Here is a 19,178-nt window from a genome sequence, read left to right on the forward strand (position 1 = left end):
CGGCGGCGGCGGCGGCTCGGGCGGCTCGGGCGACTCGGGCGGCTCGGGCGCCGCGACCCTCGGCGGCCGCAGGGGGACGGGGAGGAGCAGCAGGAGCGGGAGGAGGAGGAAGAGGCGGAGGCAGCGGGCTCGGCGGCGGGGAGGAGGGGTGGGGGGGTTCGCTCGCCTGTGGGAGCGCAGACATGGTGGACTGATCCCCGGCAGCGCCGAGTGCAGGCAGGGGTTTCTTGAGGCGTCCCCCTCGGCCCGTGGCCCCGCCGCCCGCGCGCCGCGCCCCGCAGCCCCTCGCCGGCGCCCGCGTCGGGCGCGGCGGCCGGGCGGGGCAGTTGCCGCCTTTCCGCCGCGTCCCGCGCCCGGTCCCTATGGAGGCGCCGCTCGCCGGCGAGGCCGCCGACCATGCCTAGGCGGGCCGGGAGCGGGCAGCTGCCGCTACCCCGGGGCTGGGAGGAGGCCAGGGACTACGACGGCAAGGTCTTCTACATCGATCACAACACCAGAAGGACCAGCTGGATCGATCCCCGGGACAGGTGGGCGGCCGGGCCGCGGGTGGGCGCGCGCGCGGGCCGGGGAGGGGAGGAGGGGACACCCGGCTCACAAGTGGCGCGGCGCTTGTTGTCCGGGAGACCCGGTCCGGGCGGCGGTGGCCGGGGCGGTGGGGGGCGGTGGGGGCGCGTGGGGCGTCGCCGGCCGCGGGTGCCTGCGCCGGGGGGTGTCCGCCTTAGGCGGGGCTGCGTCAGCCGGCCCGACGCCCTGGAAGGGCCAGTTCGAGCTGCCCCTTCCAGGGCCCCTTCTTTTGCCCACAGCCTTCGGGACGCCCGCCCCCTCGGGGGGAAAACCTTCAAGACACTCGTGGCTCGCGGGGAAGGGTGGGATCATCCGGCTTGGCTTGGCGCTCGGTCCTGTTAACGGACCCAGAGGGGCCACCTGAGCCGCATTCCGAGCTCATCCCGGCTGAAAAGTTGGCCCAGTTGACGCACCAGGGCACCTGGGGCCTCAAGGGGGCTGGGGCTTGCCCGGGGCCTGCCGCAGGCCTGATGGCAAGGTGAGGGGAGCTGGCCCTCCGGCCACCTGTGGCATCACTGGCCTTTGGAGCAGAGACTGCACGTTGTTGTGATCGGATGCGCCCCCCTGCCAGGCCCTGCTGTCCCGTCGCCGCCCCTAGCTCCGGTAGTTGGGTGTAATCATTGGCCCTGCCCCTCGGCTTCTTGGGAAGTGCTTGTTTGGGGGGGATTTTACCGCCTTTAGTCTTTACCCGAAAACTTTGAACCGACTCTTAGGCCTTGAAAAGGTAGATTTTGTGTTGCAGTGAAAAAGTGATGATTTAAACGCTGGGTCTGAACTTGGGGTATGGTGGAGCAGATTTTTTTTTTCTTGGTACCGTCATGCCTTTTATTCCTGCCTGGAGGTGAAGAGAAGCATAGCAGGGCTATTATCTGAGAGGTTCAGGAGCTGAGGTGGAACTGAGTGTTCACAAATATTCCTCTGTCCCATGTTTCCTTTTGCTCTAACAAGGAGATTTTCCTAGGATTATTGTAATAATCATAGGAGGTGTTCCCAATTATAAATGTAAATAATATGTCACTAGGGATAACTTCTGTTGTTTCTGGAAATTCTTCACAGCTTTTCCTGGAATGTGACTTAGGGTTTATAAACTCTTTGGAGGTGCTCCTCTGAAGCATTCCTCCTGTTTTCAATTTGAAGCTGAGCTGGTTTCTTCCCTCGCAGCCTGTTACTTGTGTCCTCAGAAATGTTGTCTTTGAAAGCTCTCAGAAAGCCACGATAAGGCAGGCTTAAACGGCATTATACATTTATGGAGCGGTCCTTGTTAAATTATCCACGAAGGGTTCGGCTTGGGTTTCCCTCCTGGAAAGCCACCTGGGCTGAGGTGGTGTTTGGCCACAGCCTGGCTGCCTGTTGCTGGCCTGATGGAGTTAGGACAAGCATCACACCTCCGCCGCCTCTCCCGGGTATTAGCTATCATAAACTTCCCACTCTCCAGCTGCTGGTGCGACTTTCGCCGCTGCACTTTGAGACTGCTTAGCAGATAGCAAATGTCATTGCAGACGCTGTGCACCCAACGGAGGCTTTCAAGGCACCTGTATAAATATTTGACTTTTACAGTTGCATGGTAATTTTTTTTTCTGCTTCTTGAAAAGATACTTGAAGTTTGCGATAATTGAAGCTGCAGTACATTCTTGAAATAATTTAGACGTTTTTCGTGTCTGTTATGCTACAGTTTATGTGTTTTGTTATCTCATTTGTAAGTTTACCAGAAAAGATGACAACAATAGGTAATGCCTGGGTAAAGTAAATATAAAGTGAAGTAAAATTACATGACTTGGCTTATTCTCGTCACTAGACTGCTACTTTCAAAGTCAGATGTATTCTTTATATTAAACTTTTTTTTTAAATTTAAGATTTATTATTTTGACAGAGTTACAGAGAGATAGAGAAGGATCTTCATCTGTTGGCTCAATTCCTAGATGGCTGTGAGGAGCTTGCTGTGGCTGCCCCATGTGAGTGAGAGACACAAACCCCTGAGCCGTCTTCTGCTCCTTTCAGGCCCTTAGCGGGGAGTCTGATTGGAAGTGGAACAGTGGGGACACCAACCAGTGCCCACATGGAGTATGTTGTAGATGATGAGTTTACCTGCAATGACACAGCATTGATCCCTAAGCTTTTTTTTTTTTAAACACAAAGTCAGATATACAGAGAGGAGGAGAGACAGAGAGGAAGATCCTCCATCTGTTGATTCACTCCCCAAGTGAGCGCGACAGCCGGTGCTGTGCCAATCCAAAGCCAGGAGCCAGGTGCTCTTCCAGATCTCCCAGGTGGGTACAGGGTCCCAAGGCTTTGGGCCATCCTCCAGTGCTTTCCCAGGTCACAAGCAGGGAAACTGGATGGGAAGTGGAGCAGCCGGGATTAGACTCAGCGTCCATTTGGATCCCTGTACATTCAAGGCGAGGACTTCAGCTACTAGGCCACGGCGCTAGGCCCTGACCCTTAAGCTTTTAATTGTATTAAGAATTATTATGGCTTTGTAAAAAAGATTTATCTGAAAGAGTTATGTAGAGAACAGGAAAGAGAGAGGCTAGGGTCATTGGTTGTCCAGAACTGAGCCGCCACGAAGACAGGAGCCTCTTCTGGATCTCCCTTGTGGATGCAGGGGCCCAAGGACTTGAACTGTACTCTGCTGCTTTCTCAGGCCGCTATAAACAGGAAGCTGGAAATGGAGCAGCTTGGATGCTGACTGGTGCCCGTGCGGGATGCCGGCACTAGAGGCACAGGATTAGGCCTGCTGCATTACCGTGCTGACCCTTAGAACTTTGTAGGATCCTGAGTAACCATTTGATGGGAAAGTTTAGACTAAGATAACTGGTTAGCCTGGTTTTTCTTGAAATTATTAGGTCTTTTTTTTTTTTTTTTGAGCTATAAATTTGACTGGTTGTGAATATTTGTGGCTTGAAATATTAATATTTTGAAATACATCCTGTGACATCATAGTAACTTTTCCTTACATTTTAAATTTGAGTATATTTTCTTTTAGGGGAGCTAAGTAACTGGAAGTTTTCCTATAGTGTAAGGGATGATGGGAGAAAATATTTGGAGTGACTATTGACGCTTGTTGATTTTGTTCCGCACACCAAAATTTGGAAAGAGAAATATTGTATAGGCAAATCAGAGTATATGGATTCTTCATCAGCATCTAACTATAACTCCTGAAAAACAAAAAAAACCTTATGTACCCCCTAGTCATATTTGCTATACTATTTTCAGTAAGAGAATTTTGTGTCTTTTGGCGTCTGTCAGAATTTATTAAGTTGTTCTAATTGCATAGTATTATAATCCAGGTGTGGCTGGAGGATCTGGGAAGTGCATAATTTTGCATAAGAATCCATGATGCTGCAGTACTGAATCATTGTTATAAAATACTTGGAAGCTTTTGGAGGTAGATGACACAGAGCAAACTGTGCTGGGATGCGATGGAAGATTTTACTCTTCCACCACTTACAAATCGAATACGTTTACTTGAGTTCCTGAACCTTCTAAACCTCCATTTTTAACTCTGAAATGAGGATAATGCCTTCCAGCCTATAGGGATGTTTGTGGTAACATTGATGTTCCTATTCAGGAACTGAATGTGGTTGATGTCCTGGGTGCATGCCCCTTGCGGTTTCTTGTGTTCTGGCCACTATGCTAAGCTCTGTAACTGAGATCTGTATTCTTCTGTTAACCTTATGAGGTGTTGTTGCTCCTGGCCAGTGACAGATGAGAAGTTGAGTCACAGAAAAATCATCATTGCTGTTAAGCGTGGAGCTGCTAGGATATGAAGTCAGTACTGACCGTCCAGGTCTGTGTGTGTCCTTTTGGTTTGTTTAATTGGAAAGGTAGAATGATGGAGAGAGAAAAAAACTCTTCTGCCCGTTGACTCACTCCCCTACTGCCTGCAACAGCAAGGGCTGTGTAAGGTCAAAGCCAGGAGCCAGGACCCCAAATAGCTGTCCTACATGAGTGTCAGGGAGCCATGTTCCCTGCAACATCCACTGCCCCTGAGTTTGTGCATTAGCAGGGAGCTGGATCGGAAGCAGAGGCACTTGGGTATCAGGTGTGGATGTCTTAAGTGGTGGCTTAACCTGATGCACCACAGTATTTGCCCTAAAGCCCATGTCCTTAGCCATTCCTCTAGACTGCCTGGAACCCTGGGTGTGCAGTGGCATAGCCTCTCTGCTCAGAGTTGATTTTATATGCTGTTGGATTAGTCTAATCCTGGCAAATCTACCTCTTCATGATCCTTGTCCATTCTTTAAGGGACCACTCTCTAAGTGTGTTACTTTGCAGGTATCCCTCCTCATTGACCTCTGTGGCTCGTTGTGGGTCTTTGATCACACGAGTTGGTGTTGTGGTTGGCCATAGATCATGGCAAGTGGTCTGGACCTGTTAAAAAAAAAAACAAAAAAACAAAAACAAAATAAACCCTGTACTCATAGACAAAAGTTGGGATGGATTTGTTTTAGGGGACACGACCTCTCACTGGATTTATTCCAAGTTCCTATCTCAATCTGAGAGAAAAATTGCATGCAGAGAACATGTAATTTAATTAAAGAAGTTATGTCTACTCAGATATGCTGGCATCCTCTCTCTCTGAGGGAAGAATGGTGGCTGCCCCACCAAAGTTGGGATGGTACCTTTGAAGGGTAGGAGGTGAATCCCAACTTGAATATTTCAGTGGGCTGGAGTTTGGGCAGGAGCTTGGTGTGATCTCCAGCAGGCTGTCGTGGTGGCTGCTCTCTGGGGGAGGCATTGTGCATCATGGTGTCCCGCGTGAAGGGAAGTGAGGCCCCAGGGGTGTGGTTCGGGGTGTGCTCAGACTGGACCCCTGTTGGATCGGCATGGAAGTGGGGTGTGTTTAGCTGGTGCAGGGCTGCTATACAAAGGCTGCTGGCAGTCTCTCACCTCCTTGCCACCTGCTATCTCTTTGCTTAGCCCAGGTCATTCCCACTCCCCCCTCCCCCCCGCCGCCTCCACCCCGGAGATGATCTTCTTCCCTTAATGTTTAGGTGAGTTTAATCCAGGAAGGTCGCTTTTCTGTATCATCTTCATGCTGATTCAGGGCACTGTCTCTGCCTAACCAAAGAATGAAAATCCCTTGCTAAATGATGTAGAGATTTTGTCTGAGGTGCTGAAACTTTGTCTCCAGGCTGGCAGTGGCTGCAGTCCCTACATGACCATCATTTCTATGAAACGATTGAATTCTGAAAGAGACTGATCTAACAATTAACGTGAGTACAGTTGGGCAAAGGTGATGGAATGAGAGTAGAAACCGTGTCAGAGAATGGAGAACTCAGAGTTTCTCGGATAGTGGAAGCTGACAGACTTCACTTACCAAGATCACAGCACTGCATAGCTTGTTTATAGATCCGTTTAATCTCTCTCCCCATCAGCCACTGTTAATTTAAGTTTCGCTAGTCACTGCACATATCCTGCTTTATCCTTCCTGTAAGTAGTCTAAGACCAATTGGCTGTCCATAACCACTTCAGCTAGGGAGTCCACAGAATTGTGCAGTGGTTGTAGAGCCTGCTCAGTAGTTCAGAGTAGGCTGCCCAAGCCAACAGACAGGTTCCCTAAAGCAGCTTTAGGAGATGTAGCAAGATTTTCTCCCATTATGGCAGAAGAGTTTACAGTTTCCTGGGAGGAATAAAAAGTACAGAAGCCTAAATGTCTTCTTCTAGGGAGAGGTGTATAATAACAAGAAAAACAAATCTTATTTTTGAAGATATACTTGAATTCTTTAGTTGACTCATGAGAGAGGAGAATTGTCATCTGAGGGTTCTTGTAAAGAGCCAAGGAGTACAAATTTAATTCCTGACAGATGGATGAAGCTATAAATTTGTGGTAATTTAATTTCAGTGGCAGTATTAGGTAATACCTGATAGGGTCCTTTCCATTTAGGCTGTAATTGACCACACATGAAATCTCTGTCGCCAACAAAGCAAAGTCTCCTGGGAGAGCTTGGATTTTTTTTTTTTTTTTTGGTGGTGTTTTTGGGGATGTGTTGTCAGAAGACTCTTGTTGCTACTTTCGATCAGAGCCTTTTGCACCTGACCTAAATTGATAATATACTTTATTTGATCAAAGATGTCTGCATGAATCAAAGAGAGTGCATCAGAGCTAAGGAAGGGCCTCCCATGAAACAGTCCAAAAAGGCTAAGCATCCAAGGCAGGCGGTGTGCCATGCCGGAGCTGTGAGAGCGAGACGGCTGGACAGAATTTGGGCAGAACCCTTAAAGATTGGCTCCTTCAGCCTTACCTGAAGATAGCCTCCAGAAGACTTAGAGATGGCAGGGGATTCCTGAAGCACTGGCTGTGTCCTGGGCTGCTTCAGAGACAAAGGAACATCCGTGGTCGCTGGGAGAAACCTGGAAACTCCAAATCTGGGATTTTTTGTTTTAACAGGACTTTGGATACTTCTTGTGCCTTTTCTGTCGGATTGGGGAAGGCTGTGTTCATCCTGTGAAAGTAGTGATGAAGACTGGTAGATAAATGTGTTCATTTGCTAGGGACATGCTAAATAAGATCTGGCTGCCCGTCTTCAGCAGGGTGGATTCCTCTTGTTCATACAGGACTAAAGAAGGAAGGTGATTTGATGCTGATAGAGGGACCAGGATCAAGTTGCTTCTCCTGAACAGTATGTTAGTCCTTTACCTCCAAAGTCTTGGGGCACTGGTCTGCTTTTCTTATGCTCTCCATTACCAGGTGGGTGGAGTCAGGCATTTCTTTCATAGTTTTCCATTGAGAAGCCATTGTGAATGTGGTCTTGGTTTAAGTCTACCACCCAATGGAATCTTTACTGTAAACTCACTGCTAGGCCTATTCCTTCAGGAGTGGTTTAGTAGGAATTTATAGCCATCTCTGTACACTGGGATATTTCAGCCATTTCCAAAGTCTTCAGCTTTCTTGGCTGCCCCATCTGCCAGTGCATTTCCTTTGATGATGGAACTGTTCCCCTGTTTGGGTCCCCTGCAGTAGACAACAACTACTTGTAGAGACTCTAAATCTAGAAGAGATTTTCCATGTTTAATGGGAGAGGTGTCTTTTGTTTTGTTGTTTTTGCAGTCAGTAGACCTCCTTCTCCAAATTGCTGCATGTGCACATATCATAAAGAAGTGTGTTTGGAGTCTGTGTAGACATTGACTCTTTAGCCTTTTCTGACTTTTCAGGATCTAGTCAAGGCAGTAAATTTGGTCTTCGGGTGGCAGTTCTTGGGCTTCTACCACGTGGGTAAGATCCACTGTGGTACATTCTGCCCTTGTCCGGCCCCGCCCCCTTTGGGAAGTACTGCCGTCAGTGACCCATTCAGTATCTGGGTTTTCCAGAGGTTTGTCTCATGGGTCATCTTACTGGAATATGACCTGTCTTGTGGTTCCTACACAACAGCAAGTCAGCTTTTCTGTCTCTTCCGATGGCGGGAGAGTAGCTGGATTGAAAATAGCATACTTTTGCAGGTTACTTCAGGGAAGTCTAAAAAAGAAGAGTCTAGTAAAGGGAACCTCCTGTTAGTCACTGTGTCTGTGCTTTAATCTCTAGAACTCCTTGTAACTGGTATGGAGTTTGAACATCAAGAGGCAGACCTAAAGTTGGCTTGGTGGTTCACTCACCAAAAGTGAGATACAGCAACTGCCCTGCAGCATGCGGGACGTCCTGCAGCTGCTGAACTGGGTTGTATGGAGAAGTAGGCCGCTCGTCGTGAAAGTGGGTCTGGTTTTTGGCTGCATGTACAAGCAGGATTAAGGGCACGTCTAGGTTAGGGATTCCGTAGTGCCTGGACCTTTGCAAGTAGAGCCTTCATGTTCTCCTGTCTGTTCAGGTGGGTTGCTGTTAAACCGATCTCATGTGAAGATTTGGCTACCAGCCTAGTCCTGGAATGCCAGTCCTGCAGAAGCCTGCTGTTCTCAGCGATGTCCTCAGTTGCTTATCTGCAGCAGCCCTGTACACGGTATAGCCTCCTTTCACTGAAGTGAGAGGACACACTTTCCCTAGGCCAGGACAGCTAGGTTACTTTCTATGTGGAGATCTGGGCTTCTGTAAGGGAGACTTTATGTCCTCATTCCCTTAAGAAAGTTTAAGACTTGTGTGGCCTTACCTTCTCTTCCCTTCCCTTCCCTCCCCTTCTCCTTCCTCTTTTCCTTTCTCTTCCTTTTCTGCTCCCTCCCTCTCTCTCCTCTCCCCATCCTTCCTTTCTTCTCCCCTTCCTCACTTCCTCCCTTCCCTTTCGATAGAAAAATACTTTTTAGTACATAGGGTATAAGTTATCTTCCATTCTCTCTTTATGGAGGAATTTGTTTAATTGGAATAACCTAACTGGAGATTCTAGAATTGAGATAGCTACCTTCGTACTAGATGGTGTTTTATCTGAGTCCTCCTTAGAGGAACTGCAGAGAAATGCTATATATATAAAAGTTCCTTTGTGAGGATATCACCAGACAGGTGAGTTGTGTTACCAAAGCACTGAGGAGGCCTGTCCCAATGTACTGTTAAGGTGTATGTAAGGATGGGTCAATTCATTTGAAGGCAAACCAATATTGGGATTCTCAGAGTAGCAGTGTGCAGAAGGTAGCATTCTTAGGTCTCGGGCTGTGAACCAAATGTGCCTTTGGGTATCTGAGCTAGGATAGTGTAGGGATTTGATACAATAGGATGAAATTATGGTCCTGAGATCCTGAACCATTTAATACTCTTTATTTGGCTTTAAGAGAGAGAGAGAGATACATTATAGATTTGTTTTATTGGAAAAGTGGATATACAGAGAGGAGAGACAGAGAGGAAGATCCGAAGCCAGGAGCCTCTTCCGGGTCTCCCACATGGGTGCAGGGTCCCAAAGCTTTGGGCCATCCCAGGCCACAGGCAGGGAGCTGGATGTGAAGTGGGGGGCCGCCGGGATTAGAACTGGCGCCCATATGGGATCCCGGGCGTGCAAGGTGAGGACCTTAACTAATGCGCCATTGCGCCAGGATAGAGAGAGAGAGAGAGAGAAGAGAAGAAGAGAAGAAGAGAAGAAGAGAAGAAGAGAAGAAGAGAAGAGAAGAGAAGAGAAGAGAAGAGAAGAGAACAGAATTGTCATGGAAACAGGACTTCAGGATTGAGATATTTATTAGTCAAAGGTGGGCGTCCCCACTTAGCGTCTGGTTTTTAGGGGTACTGGCATCAATGATTACATGCCATCTTGTCCTTTAAGGGAACTCTGATGAGGCCAGCATGTGTGGCCTGATTCCAGACCTGTGGCTCTGTATCTTGGATTGCAGTGGGGAGATTATCCAAGCTGGGACTTGTCTCAGTACTTATAAGCATCTCATTAAGAAAAAAAAAAAAAAAAGAAAAGGATTTAGACTTAGGAGCGCTTAACCTGAGAGAAATACCCAGGGATAGCAAATTCCTGCTTGGACTTTCTGGTGTTGCCAGAAACTGGTGTGAGATGCAAACAGCTTGTCTGACAAAGTCCCTTTCCCAGAGAGGCTTGCACAGCCATTTGAAGTAGGGATCCTATGTAGGGTTTTCATACAGAGTAAGTGACTCCCATACCAATAAAAAAATCATATTCTCACCTGTGACATCCAAGGTCATGGAATGCTCTTGGGTTGGTGTCTCTTGGAATGCTCTTGTGGGTGTCACCTGAGTGCACGGGTCCCACCCATCCTTAAGCTAAGGACGTGAAGGCATCCCCTTCCTTTGTAGCTGAGGGCAGGCTTGTTCCCAGGGCCTCTGTATTTTATGTGTGAGCCTTTCTTACACCAATATTCCAGCTTTTAAAAAAAATTTGTTTCTGTTTTAAGATTTTATTTATTTGAAAGGTAGAGTTACAGATTGAGAGAGAGAGTCATCCATCTGCTGATACAACTTCCCCAATGGTCACAGTGGCCGGGGCTGGCCAGACTTAAGCTAGGACCCAGGAGCTTCTTCTGAACTGCCCATGTGGGTGGTGGGGGCCTACTCACTTGGGTCATCCTCTGCTGCTTTCCCAGGTCATTAGCAGGGAGCTGCATTGGAAGTAGAATAGCCAGGACTCAAGCCAGAGCCCCTATGGGCGGGCACCTATATACAGGCAGCCACTTTACCTGCTACACCACAGAACCTCCTAGCTTGTGATAACTGAAGCAGTCTCTCTCAGGCCTCAAAAAATATCTTATTTGAAAGAGTTATTGCAAGAGAGGGAGGAACAAAGACATCTTTCATCTACTGGTTCAGTCCCCTAATGGCCCCAGGGACTAGGACTGGGCCGCACTAAAGCCAGGAGCTTGGAATATAACACCCTTTTCTCCCACATTGGTTTGGGGCCAAAGCGTAGAGCCTTTCTCTGCTGCTTCCCCAGGAGCATGAACAACGAGCTGAATCAGAAGTGGAATAGCTGGATTTTGACCTGGTAAACATCTGGGAGGCCAGCATTGTAGGCAGGAGGTTAACCCACTGTACCACAGTACTGGCTCCTTTCTAAGATTTTTAAGCTATTGGTGGACCCCTGCTGAGGGTACGCTAGAGGTCATGGAGTGCTGGTTAGTAGGACTGCTATTCCGTGAACTTGTGATCTTTGTTATTGTTTCCCATTTTAGCATACCCTTTCCTCTTTAGCCTGTCTTGCTAGAACACTCCAAATACTGTATCCAGCATTTTGTTCTTAGGAATTTGGGGTTCCATGGCTAGTTTCTAAAGCTTTCTCTGAATAACTGGGGTTGGCTGACTGGTGAAATGGGCACAAAGTAGAGTCTACCCTTCAGGAATGTCTGTCTGTGTTTTCTTTAAGGTCTCTACCTGCTTTTCCTGGGGTAAGTCTGGACTCTTCCTTTTGCTGTGTCATCTCTCTGGCTTTGTCATAATTTACAGGTTTGACAATACATTTGCTCATCTCAGACATAGGCTGGCAACTTAAGATTCTCTGGACCTCTTTGATGATTTTAAAAGAAGATTTATTTATTTTTATTGCAAAGGCAGATATACAGAAAGGAGGAGAGACAGAGAGGAAGATCCTCTGTCCGATGATTCACTCCCCAAGTGACCGCAATGGCCAGAGCTGAACCAATCCAAAGCCAGGAGCCAAGAGCCTCCTCTGAGTCTCCCACACAAGTGCAGGTTCTCAAGGCTTTGGGCTGTCCTCGACTGCTTTCCCAGGCCACAAGCAGGGAGCTGGATGGGAAACGGGGCTGCTGGGACCAGAACCGGTGCTCATATGGAATCCCAGTGTGTTCAAGGTGAGGACTTTAGCTGCTAGGCCACCGCGCTGGGCCCCTTTGATGATTTTAATCAGCTTCTGTCTGTGGGACTGCCATAACTCCCACAGCATATTGGTCTGGCCGGAGAGTCAGCATGGCCTTATGCCTCAGACCAGAGGCACTGTTTCTCTTCCAGGGTGCAGTAAGTGGAGAAGAATGTGTGGGTCAGTCCAGGTTAGGTTAAAGGCCAGAGTTAAGCCCTGAGAATCTCAGTAAATTTGGTAGGATTTTCTGAAAGCCTCCCTAGGTTTTGTTGACAATGACTTAAGTCAGTCATGGAAAAAGGGACAGCATCTTTATCTCTACATCTCTCAGGGGACAAAGCTTGCTTACGCTGAGTCAGTAGTGATTGCCTCTGTGAGTGATTGCAGGTTGAGCTGACTGCTAGTCAAGAGGGACAGGCTGTGTGTAGGTGAATGCTGTGGGCTGATAGAGGTGAAGGAGAGTGGGAGAACCCAGAGCCCTGGGGCTTGGGTAAAGATGATTGAGGAACATCTGTAGTGGTGGGCCTTCCACTGTTGCCTGTTGCTCTTTTGTATGCCTTGTCTGTAAATGTGCAGGGGTGTAATAGAGCCCCCAGCTCCTTCTCAGAATGGCATTTGGAAAGAGTTCCAGAAAGGCCTGAATGTAAAGCATTTCTAATAATTCTTTTTGCTTCTTGCGGAAGAGATGAAGTTAAAGTTGAGTTTAGTCCCAGCTAGTGGCCAGCTCTCTTTATTCTCTCATACATATTGTGGCTAAGCGATGTGTGATTCCAAGCCTCTGCTTGTACACTTTGGCCACGTGCAACCTGCTTAGTAATCTTAGGTCTAGCTAGTAGCACCATGATTGTGTTCGACATTTTCGCTGAATATATGTGTGTGTGTGAGAGAGAGAGACAGAGATGTAATACTGATTGATTAGGAAAGGGCATTGCCTAAAAATAGAAAAGAAAAGCAGACAAAATCCCCTCTAGAGACACCTGCTAAATGTAGAGTACCTTGACTGGAACCAGAAGTCTACGTCTGGTCGCACTTCTGGGAACCTGGAAGCTGCAGCCACTACAGCTGTCCGTGCAACTGACCCTCCGAAGGGCCTCTGCCCAGGCCTGTTGCATGGGCCTTGTGCCCCATGGGGAGGCTGAACAGGCCACTGGGGCTCAGGCCAGTTAGTTAGTGTGGCCAGGTTAGGGTGCTGTTAAGCACATGCCATGCATATGTTGCTGGATCCAGAAGCTGAGTGCCTGGCCCTTCCTGGAAGCTGGAAATGGGAGTGTGGGTTTAGGATATCCTGATGCCTGGAAACTCACCTCTGCAGCTCCACCCCATCTGGTTTCCTGCCCCCATCTCCTGCATGCTGGGGAAGCAAGCAGGGTGGAGGACAGATGCAATGATTGGCACCTGTTGGCAATTGCCATTAGGGAGTAGTGATTGTCACTTCATCCTGGGACCCCAGGCAGGGGTCCTGAGGCAGCCCTAGAGGCAAGCTGGGGACCTGCAGAAAACTCCTTGGAGTCTGTGTGCTGGGAGTGGCCAGATGCTGAAACTCCCTGACACGCCATGGAGCTCAAAGTGTCTCTCTCCCCTCTGCTGTGGTGCATTTGGGCATGAGGGGGTGCAGCTCCAGAGGTCTGAAAGAGTTCAGAGGGCCTGTGGCTTGAACCCCTTTTTTTCCAGGGCATTCTCCCTCCCCTGCTTTTAGTCTAGGGCATGCTTAGTATTACCCATTGCACCCTTCTGCCAGGTTCGCCCCTGGACTCTGTTCTATATTGCGTTTTACCTTGACAGGTTATGGTTGCTCACCTCCAATTGCTGAAGCAGAAAAAGAACTTACATAGTTTAGCATTTTAAAGATCTGTGTAGGTGCTGGTAAAGAGATAAGAAAAAAAGGAACCAAACTCTAAGAGAAACAGTTTGAAATGCACTCACCAACTGATGTTTACCTGTGGTCTAGATGCTGTCCCCCTTCCTCCTGGCTGGCTCCCTGATGGGTTTATTCCAAGTTAATGTCTCAATACAAGAGAATTCAAGGCAGAGATACAAATAGAGGTGCAGAAAAGTGGGATTTAATTCAAAGTGTAGCACACACCCAGATCTGCAAACAGGTTCCCTCTCTCCATGAGGAAAGAATTGTAGCTACGTCAACCAAAGTTGGGGGTATCCCTGTGTATGTGGTAGGTGGAAGTGACCTGACTGAATGTTAACATTGGGCAAGGTTTGGGCAGGGCCCTGGTACCTGTGGGGATCTTCAGGACGGTGTCCTGGGAGGTGTAGCATACCCGTGGTCATCATGGTTTCCTATGCAGGAGGGTAAGTGAGGCTCAGGCTCCTGACGGGGAGTGGATCTGCGGCTGTGCTGCTCAGCAGAGAGTGCTTGGGCTTTTCGGTGGTGCAGGGCTGCCGGCCATCTCTCAGCTCCTGGTTCATTGCTAACACCCTGTCTAGACCAAGCCAGCTTCATTGGTTCTGGGAGAGCTGGGGCTCGAGGTGGGGAGGTACTAGATAGGAGGAATAGTTTTTTGAGCTGCCAGTTGAATTTTGCTCATTTTCCATCCTTGAATTGAATGTTACTGAGAGGATCACTCTATATAGCTGAGTTGAAAAGATTGACCATACTAAAAGACTTCGTGTTGGAATCTATCAGCAGGCTCAGATCTGTGGCTCGTGGCTAGAGTCCAGTGTTGAGGAACCCAGTCTTATAATTGTAAAGGAAGGGTCCTGAGAGGTGTGGCATGTGAGGCTGAGAAGACAGGCGTGCCTGCTGGGAGGGTCGCTGAGATCAAGGGGTAACTCCTGCCCACTGCCCCCATTGTGTGGCACTTGATTAGAATCTGAGGAACTCTGTAGGATGTTTCTTTCATAATTGAAGTAGATAATTTTGATCAACTTACTCCACTGCTACAGTGCAAACTCCTGAAGTATCCCGACTGCTTATTACTGCTTTTCTTGGTGTTCTTTCAACATGGTGAGTGTTAAATGAATATTTAGTTCCATTAATAAAACCGTTTGTTAAATTACCAAAAGAATTAGTTGAGATACTCTCTTATTTCCTGTCTCTTTACTGGATTTTGAAAAAAAAGTACACCTATAACCAGCAACCACCAGGGCTGTAATTTTGCCATTAGATTAAAAATAGAGGAAAGAATTGAGCTGCTGTGTTTTTTTTTTTTTTTGTTGTTTTTTTTTTTTTATTGGAAAGGCGGATATACAGAGAGGAGAGACAGAGAGGAAGATCTTCCGTCCGATGATTCACTCCCCAAGTGAGCGCAACGGCCGATGCTATGCTGATCCGAAGCCAGGAGCCTCTTCAGATCTCCCACGCGGGTGCAGGGTCCCAAAGCTTTGGGCTGTCCTTGACTGCTTTCCCGGGCCACAGGCAGGGAGCTGGAAGGGAAGCAAGCTGCCAGGATTAGAACCAGTGCCCATATGGGATCCCGGGCGTGCAAGGCGAGGACCTTAACCACTTGCGCCACCGTGCTGGGCCCGAGCTGCTGTGTTTTAAATATCAAGTGAACATATTAATTACTTGTAAGAGTGGAGAAAAGCCAATCAGCTCCAATCGCCTTCATCAGAACTGCTTTGGGTCTAGAATAGGGCAGGGCAAGTCTGGGTGCCAAGTAGTGACTGAATTCTCTCTATGATTGTGGCATTTGAAATGAGAAGTTGTTACATGGGCATTTTAAAAAAATCACCCCAGGAAGCACAAATTTAAACTATGATGTCTTCTAAAAATTCTCAGGGAAATATTGTTTTCGACACAGTTTGCGGCAACATTTTGGAGTGAGCAGCAGTTATTTAGTGTATTTGAATGACTAGGGTTCTTTAGTAACTAACATTTATAGTTTGCAGTTTAATTTTGGTCAAAATCAGGATAATAATTGCTTTTTAAAAATTTATTCATTTTTATTTGAAAGACAGAGTTACAGAGAAGGAGAGACAGGGAGGGAGGAAAAGAGAAAGAGCAAGCGAGAGAGAGTTCTTCTGTCTCCTGGTTTGCTTCTCAAATGGCTGCAATGGCTGGAACTGGGCTGGTCTGAAGCCAGGACTAAGAGCTTTACCCAGGACTCTCAGGTGATGCAATAGCCATCTGCTTTTCCTTTCCCCAAGTAGTTTAGTGTGCTACACCACCGAACTGGCCACAATAATTGCTCTTAAAAGACTTACAAATCTGTTTGTTTTGAATTGCAGATTACTGTTTTCACCTACATAGTCAGCCACTGTGCCATGTGCTCTTCAAGCCAGCCAGTATGTAAATTTACTGGGACAAAGCCATGGTGCACTAGAAAAAGGGATGGGAGCTGTATGCCCTGCTTTGCACATGGCGCCTGTGTGCTTGTTTTGAGTACATGGCAGTAGGAAAATAAGGTTATCATTCTGAAGAGGCGTGTCAACCTTTATCTGGCTAATGTGCAAGTTACTGAATAGTGGGAAACACTGTAAATGCCTTGGTAAGCCTGGTCCTAGGAAGTTGTTTGGACTTGATTGAACTGATCTCTTGTTTTAGAAATTTGGACGAGGGTCCAGGGAGGTGGCCTAGTGGGTAAATCCTCGACTTGCATGTGTGAGGATCCTGTGTGAGTGCTGGTTCGTGTTCTGGCTGCTCCACTTCCTATCTAGCTCCCTGCTTGTGGCCTGGGAAAGCTGTCGAGGACAGCCCAAAGCCTTGTGACCCTGCACCTGCATGGGAGACCCAGAGGAGGCTCTAGGCTCCTGGCTTCAAATTGGCACAGCTCTGGCCATTGCAGCTGCTTGGAGAATGAATCAGTGGACAGAAGATTTCCCTCTCTGTCTCTCCTCCTTTCTGTATATCTGACTTTCCAATAAAAAAATGATTTATCACAATATAGGTTCAGAGTATTTTCACTGTTCTTAATGTTTTCTCCCAAAATATTTATTTTCATTTATATAAAAAATTCTTTAACATGAAACTCAACGTTTAACCATTTTGTAGTTTATTTTTGTAGGTTTGCAGTCATGTGTAATTGTAACCACTGTATAATTTCTGAACATCTTCATCATTCCCCAGATAAGCATTTACACATTAAGAGCTCACTCCAGACTTTTTTCCCAGTCCCACAATGTTTGGTGCTGACCTACTTCCTGTGTCTAAGCTTGTCTTGTGTGGACAGGTTATATAGCGGAATAATGCAGAATGTGTTGCTTTGTGTCTGGCTGCTTTCATGTGGTGCAGTGTTTTCAAGGTTCATGCACATGCTGGCAGGTACTGGAGCATTGTTCACTAAATGAATAACATTCCATTGTGTGTGGACATACTATATTTTGTTTGTCCATTCATCAGCTGATGAGTATTTCAGTTATTTCCACATTTTGGTTAGTGGGAATGATGCCACTGTGAGTATGTGTACTCAGACCTCCTTGGTTTATATCCAGAGACGGGATATCGGAATATCAGGGCAGTATGTCTGACTTTAGACGGAGTGGCCTGTTTTGACATGGACTGCACCAGCTTTACATTCTCACCAGTGCTGTGTGGATGTTTCCATTTCCCCACTTCCTCAACAGGCATTTATGTATGTGTGTGTCTGTGTGTGTATATATATTTTAGCTATTGTGGCTGTTGTGAGGTGGTATATTTTTGTGGCTTTGATTTGCATTTCCCTTTTCAGAACCTTCTTTTCCTCGTTTTTATTTTTGAAATACCACATTTCTCATTTGCATCATAGTCAAAGGCTGCATGCTGCACTAAATCTTCAGGATGTTTTGATAGCCTTCATTTGACCCAGTCCTTCCGCTTTTATCCATGCCTTTTATAGCCATTACCCCACCTTTTTGTGCTCTTGCTGTGAGACGTAAGAGAAATTAGAAGCTCTTTTTCTTTTTAGCCACATGTTGCTCCTCCATATCCTGCATGTATGACCACTTGAAATGACTTTAGAGTTTTATTTATTTACTTGATTATTTAATCAATAGAGGGAGACTGAGCAAGAGATCTCTAATATACTAATTCACTCTCCCACATGCCTGTAACAGAGTTGGGCCAGGCCGAAGCCAGGAGCCTGGAATTCCATTTGGGTCTCCCATGTGGGTGACAGGACCCAAACTCTTGAGCCATCCGCTGCTGTTTCCCAGGCTGTTCGTTATAAGGAGGCTAGAGGGTCTGGTATCATCAGATTAAGCTGCTTCTTGCAGCACCAGCATGGGTATGGGCACCAGTTTGTTTCCTGGCTCCTCTACTTTCAGTCCAGGTCCCTGCTAATGTGACTGGGAAGGCAGCAGAAGATGGCCTAAATGCTTGGACCCCCTGTACCCGCTGGGTGGGGGATGGGAGGTTGGGGGGGGGATGGGAGACTTGAATGGGGTTCTTGGTTGGTGTGGCCTTTTATGGGGGAGGGGCATCTAGTAGATGGAAAATCTCTTTCATTTTGTCTTTCCCTCTCTCTTTGTAATTCCGCTTTTCAAATAAATAAGTAAATCTTAAAATTTAAAAAAAAGGTAATAAAGTAAGGGTTGATCAGAAGCAGGGTGGGTACTCAAGCCTGAGTACTCCAGTGTGGATTGCAGGTAGCCCCAGTGGTGTCCTCGTTACTAGGCCAAAAACCTGCTCCTGAGTTATTTTAACAGTGATACTGTATATATACTCAGTCACTTTTTTATTGCATTAATCAACTAGATAATCTGGACTCTAGAGATAAAAAGATGAATATAATTTAGTTACTGATTAACTTGCTTGAATCTAGTTTGCACAATCAGTATTTAAAATAAGGAACATTTGAATATTGACTGTTGTATTTTTGCTGTATGCCTTGAATACTGCCTAAAGGCTGTCTTCTTCCTGAACATTCAGGGCAAAAAATAATTGAGAGGAATTAGAAGTGGAATACACTGGTAGAGAACTCAAACTTACTCATTTTGTATTTATTTAAAATGTGGTCTATTTTATGAGGTATCTATATGAATCCTGTAGATAATGAGTCATACTATGTTGTTATGTATGTCAAACTTATTTATGATGATTGAGTTATTTCAAGGACAAACATCAACTCACTGCTCACATCCTATGTTGGAGTGGCTGGTTTGAGTGTTGCCTGCTCTGGTTCCCATCCAGTGATGTGCACACTGGGAGGTAGCAAGTGATGCCTCAAGGCCATGGGTCTCTAGCATCCATGTGGGAGCTCCTGGTAAAGTTTGGACCTCCTGGATTCACTCTGGCCCATGCCTGGCTGCTGTGGGTATTTGGGGAGTGAATCAGTATGTAGAAGATCTCTATCTTAGAAAAAATAAATTTAAAGGAAGAAGAGAGAGAAAAAAATATTCCCTTGAGATGGTTAAATTTGCTAAGAATTAAATTCATTTTGATTGATTAAAAAAGGTAGTTCTAGCCACTTGACAAATACTGCCTCGCCAGGTGATGAAGGTGAACGCCAATGGTGAGTCAGGTTGGTACACCGCTGATGTGATGTGATGTGCTGGCAGTGGCAT

General features: G+C 46.9%; 1 protein-coding gene across 1 annotated transcript in view; it reads left to right on the forward strand.

The window, feature by feature from the left end:
• The first annotated feature begins 356 nt into the window (after positions 1-356).
• Positions 357-19,178, forward strand: part of WWC2 (WW and C2 domain containing 2) — a 185,491-nt gene continuing 166,669 nt past the window's right edge. The window contains exon 1 of the mRNA XM_040966156.1: positions 357-527. Coding sequence (XP_040822090.1) covers positions 397-527 — 131 coding nt within the window. The 5' untranslated portion in view covers positions 357-396. The remainder of the gene's footprint in view (positions 528-19,178) is intronic.

Source organism: Ochotona curzoniae, unplaced genomic scaffold (assembly GCF_017591425.1).
Source record: "Ochotona curzoniae isolate NIBS_2020 unplaced genomic scaffold, NIBS_Ocur_1.0 scaffold_4505, whole genome shotgun sequence".
NCBI classification, from domain to species: Eukaryota; Metazoa; Chordata; class Mammalia; order Lagomorpha; family Ochotonidae; genus Ochotona; species Ochotona curzoniae.